We start from the raw sequence: 4640 nt of genomic DNA on the forward strand, positions 1-4640 counted from the left end.
CACACACACACACACACACACACACACACACACACACACACACACACTCGGCAGCCAGAACTCCTTTTCCCTAAACATACCATACTTTTTCCTGCCTCTGTTTTGCACAGTTACCTCTTCCTGGAGAACCTCAACCCCCCATCTCGCATACTTCTAGCCTTCTGGATCACCACCCACCGTGCCTGCTTCTTCCGCACACCCCTGGTTTTTAGGAAAATCTCCATCACAGAGTCGCCACACTACGCTGTAAATGCCAGATTTTGTTTGTTTAGGAAACTCTCCATCACGGAGTCGCCACACTACGCTGTAAATGCCAGACTTTGCTTGTCTTCCCGCACCACAGAGGAGCTCACGAGGGCTACCTTTCTTGGGTCACCTCAGATTGCCTCTGGCCCAGCATAAAGGAAGCACCAGTGTTTTGGAAAGGACTGGATGCCGACAGGCAGCAACTTGTTCCCCAGGCCTTAACAGCGGGAGCCAGCGCTGCTGCCACGCTCTCCACTCGCGCCCCCTCCCGGGCCTCGAGCTCTTCTCTCCGAGGGAAGGAAGGAAGGCAGCTGGAGCCAGGCGCCCTAACAAGGCGGCGCCTCCTGGCCCGGGAGAAGGCCTTGCTGGGCCACCGGGGTTTTCTGGACAGCGTCTCCCGGCTCTCTCCCCGCCCCCTGCGGCCAGCACCTCCCGGGGACCAGTCTCGCCCGGGCTCACCCCTCCCGAAGAGCCGGCCGAGCCCACTCATCGCGACCCTCGCCTCTCCCGCCTCCGCCCTACGGCGTCCTGTACGCTTCCGCCTGGCTCCCGGGAGGTGCTGTGCTCATCACTCCGAGACCAGCCTCGGCCAATCCTTCCTTGGGGCACCGCGGCGACATCATCAACAAGCGCCAGCGAGACCACTATCACGAGTGACCCGACACACCAGCCCCAAACCCGCGCTCCTCTTAAAGCGGCCGCTTCGTTTCCCACTATATAAAAAGGTCGCCTCACCCTCCCCACCCCAAAACAAAGTCTTTGCTTCCTGGAAGGAAATGTGCAGGGTTAATGCACCCCACTACTTGGGGCCAGTGGAAGAGTTCTTCATGCCCTTGACAGAGCTCAGGAGAGGTGTGGGGATGGGGAGAGCATAAGGGGATCACAGTCTTGGGTTTGCCACAAGTTTATAAGGCAGAACCTGATGCAGTCTAATGCCTCACATACTGGTCTTGGCACCTCCGTTTGGCCCACCCCGGGTGACACGCTAGAAAATTAGAAACAACACACACTGGGTAAGATCTCTTCTGCCACACACAAATACACTTTTTTTTTTTTTTTTTTTTTGCAGTACGCGGGCCTCCCACTGTTGTGGCCTCTCCCGTTGCGGAGCACAGGCTCCGGACGCGCAGGCTCAGCGGCCGTGGCTCACGGGCCGCGGCATGTGGGATCTTCCCGGACCGGGGCACGAACCCGTATCCCCTACATCGGCAGGCGGACTCTCAACCACTGCGCCACCAGGGAAGCCCACAAATACACTTTAATAATTTACAAATGCACCTGAAAATGCCCTGCTGATTTCCTTTCAGTTCTATGCCTCAAATGAGGCTCATCCACAGGACTGGACCTCAGAGTCCAGCTTGTGCCTTTGCAAATGTCTCTAATCCTTGAGTTAGGGTCCGAAGGCTCATTCCATTCTGGACATGAATGCTGGTAACACCTAGAAAGAAAGAAGCCACAATTTCATCAGGCCTTCAGGGCTCCCTATTATGACTCTCACTTTTTGGGGTGTCACCTGCATGCAAACTATCCATCCTGTACATATCTACCTAACCCCTTCCCTCTTAGGAACCCTTTCTCCTCACTCCCCAAATGGCTAGCCTTTCCACTGAGTCAGTACCCAGTTTGCTGACATCTACAATATTCCGCTTTTCATCGTCAAAGAAGATCATCTGGGAGAAAGGAACTCCAGTCTTCTGCTGCAACCTGTACAAGACACGGCGAAGGTAACCACTCTGGCTTCTTAGCTCCTCCAGCCTCTCTGGTCTTCTGTCTCCCTGCTTCTCCCCTTATCTCAGCGTACCTCTCAAAGTGCGTGACCTTGCTGCCTGGATAGATCTCCCGATGAACAAAGTATCTGACAAGGTCAAAGAGCTCCAGTAGCTGGTTGGCCCCTTCAACCTCACCTGTCCTGCAAAAAGGTGTAGTAGATGGGATCAGGAGAGTGGAGGGCCAAGGCTGCAAGTGAAATTATGTGTAACCAGGGGGAAATCAACTTGCTGTTCTTCCGGGATGGGTAGGCATCCTCCGCCCTGATTCAATTCCATATCCTTCCTGTCTGACACAGGTGGCACTGAGCCAATGTTTATTAAACAAAATGCACAGGAGAGGGTACAATTCGAAAAATATACAAATACCTGCAAATTTGCACCGCCTAAATTTTTGCAGCCAAGGGGTTACACGGGAAGTCACCTCATGCATGCACCTCTCAGCATTAGACCGACTCAGTCGCTCTTCTTACCGTGAAGCGGCCGCGACAGGCACCCCCAGGCCCTGCAATCGTTCCAGGACCTCAGGCACCTCTGGGTACAGTCGGACGGCCTGGCCCCGCCTATCTCGTACAGTTCCATCACTGGAGAGGGCGAGAGTGTGCTCAGCTCCCGCGGGGCCCCGCCTGGCCCAAGGCCTCCCCAGCCCCGCCTCACCTGCTCTTGTGGAACGGGGGGTCTACGTGCGTGTCCACCCAGAACGGCCACAGCGTGTAATCTGTGAGAGGAAGAAGGGGGAGGTCTCAGCCTGGGCGGGTGCAGGGCCTCGAGAGCACCAACTGGGGTTTGGAAAAAACTGTGCCCTACGAAACTCTTCCCAATCCAGCCCCTCACCTAGATCGAAGACTACGAGCTTCGGGAGCCGCGCCATGACCAGCACCCGCAGGCTGCGCGCACGGAGGCGAGCCTTGCTGCAGCGGCTCCCAGGCCGCCCCACGGACCTTAGAGAAGCGGCGACTAGAGCGTCGCCAACCTGAGCTGGGAAGATCGGCCCCAAAACCTCGCAAGAGCGCCTTCTGGTGGTGGTGGTGGGGAGGACCGCAGCAAAGTGCCAATGCGACTGCTCACAGGATCGCAATGGTCCTCAAGTCTCTCCAAGGGATATTCTTCCCTTGCTTCTCCACCCCACCCGGCCTCGCCAGCTTCTACTGAACTAGAGGAGACAAGGGAATCCCTTTCTTCTGACACCCGTCTCTCATTTTATCTCACCGAGTCCTAAAGTGATCCATCATAGCTTGTCACTCCACACTCATCCTTTCTCCATATCAGCCACTCCACCGTATAGAGCCTAGAGCCCTCGGCAATATTCCAGCCATAAAAGAATGCAGTGTCTGCTAAGCTCTTGATGCCTTTCTTGAACCAGGCCCAAATGTCCAGTAGGGTCACAATGGGGGAGAATTCACTCTCCTGGTTTCTACCACCCATGTCAGTAGTATGCTGACAGATATGTAACAATCAGTTTGGGGAGAAGGACTGATTTGTATTGTTTGTCAATTTCTGTAAACCTACCATGGCCAATTTCAAGCTACCAACATGAAGTCACTTAATATGGGGTTAGGAAAGATGCCAACAATTAGCTCTGGAGCAGGTTAAGAGCTGGCTCCAGCACACCACTGAGTGTAGACTCTTAAGAGTCTGAGAACCCCTCTAAGGGCACGTTCTCTTACACTGTCCTACTCCTTCAGCCTGGTGTAACTGAGTGTGCATTGGCCCATTTTGATTTCAGTCACGTTTGTGCAATAGAAGAAAGATTCCAGGAGGCCAGGAAATATTTTATTGACAACCAGGGACATAGCCATTAACAGAGGGAAGCACACAGGACTGCAAACTAAAACCCAATAGCCAGCAAGGGTCCTTTGGGCCAGGAACACTGCATCCTGGGGTCCTCACAGTCTCCCACCAACAGACACACAAGACTGGGCATCCAGGAGAGGGGGCAGTGGCTCTGGTGTCCCACAGTGTGAGAGGATACATGATGCCTCATAATGAGCGACAGGGCAAGGAGGTGAAATGGAGGCGGGGGTCCATCACTGCCTAAGACCACCTCCTCCTCTCAGAGCCAATACCAGGTGGAGGACTGAACCACCTAGTATCTTGTAATCAGCTGCTGTCTTCTCATCATTCCTGCAGGAAGAGGCAAAAAAAAAAGAAAAAAAGGTATTAGAAATACCATCTAGAGCAAGGTTCTTAACCTGGGTTCATGGATCTGTCTGGGGATCTATGAATGCAGATGAGAAAAAAATTACATCTTTATATCTTTACTAACCCCTAACTGACATTTGATATTTCTTTCAGTTTTGAACACAGGCAAAAAACCCACAGGGGTATTATTAGCAATATGGGTAACTTGTTAACAACAAAAATTAGATATTTTCCTATCATTTCACAACTGTTTGTAGGTATCTTGAAAATCTTTTAAAATTATAGTAATTATTTCCATCATTAGATCTTAATGAAGTACATATATCATAAACTTGCTTTTTTAGTAGTGTGATAAGTGTATTTCGATCCCATTACTTTTTTTTTTTTTTTTTTTTTTTTGCGGTACGCGGGCCTCTCACTGTTCTGGCCTCTCCCGTTGCGGAGCACAGGCTCCGGACGCGCAGGCTCAGCGGCCATGGCTCACGG

At 52.5% G+C, this 4640-nt stretch overlaps 3 protein-coding genes across 4 annotated transcripts in view; all 3 read right to left on the reverse strand.

Annotated features, from left to right (window-relative positions):
• The window catches only part of TM9SF1 (transmembrane 9 superfamily member 1), a 19338-nt gene extending 18550 nt beyond the window's left edge, over positions 1-788 (reverse strand). For both annotated transcript variants that reach the window (XM_055082110.1, XM_007130040.4), the window contains exon 1: positions 706-788. In XM_055082110.1, the coding sequence (XP_054938085.1) occupies positions 706-736 (31 nt within the window). In that variant the 5' untranslated portion in view covers positions 737-788. The remainder of the gene's footprint in view (positions 1-705) is intronic.
• A 191-nt stretch (positions 789-979) lies between these two features.
• MDP1 (magnesium dependent phosphatase 1) lies at positions 980-2972 on the reverse strand. The gene is made up of 6 exons (XM_028483296.2): positions 2847-2972; positions 2670-2730; positions 2486-2596; positions 2048-2155; positions 1865-1950; positions 980-1684 (listed from the first exon to the last, which is right to left on the reverse strand). Exons 1-6 carry the CDS (start codon positions 2881-2883, stop codon positions 1593-1595), a joined length of 495 nt encoding a protein of 164 aa, XP_028339097.1. The 5' UTR covers positions 2884-2972; the 3' UTR covers positions 980-1592.
• Positions 2973-3767: 795 nt separating this feature from the next.
• NEDD8 (NEDD8 ubiquitin like modifier) overlaps positions 3768-4640 on the reverse strand; it is a 10404-nt gene continuing 9531 nt past the window's right edge. The window contains exon 4 of the mRNA XM_007130042.4: positions 3768-4136. Within this exon, the coding sequence (XP_007130104.1) occupies positions 4040-4136 (97 nt within the window). The 3' untranslated portion in view covers positions 3768-4039. The remainder of the gene's footprint in view (positions 4137-4640) is intronic.

Source organism: Physeter macrocephalus, unplaced genomic scaffold (assembly GCF_002837175.3).
Source record: "Physeter macrocephalus isolate SW-GA unplaced genomic scaffold, ASM283717v5 random_16, whole genome shotgun sequence".
NCBI lineage: Eukaryota > Metazoa > Chordata > Mammalia > Artiodactyla > Physeteridae > Physeter > Physeter macrocephalus.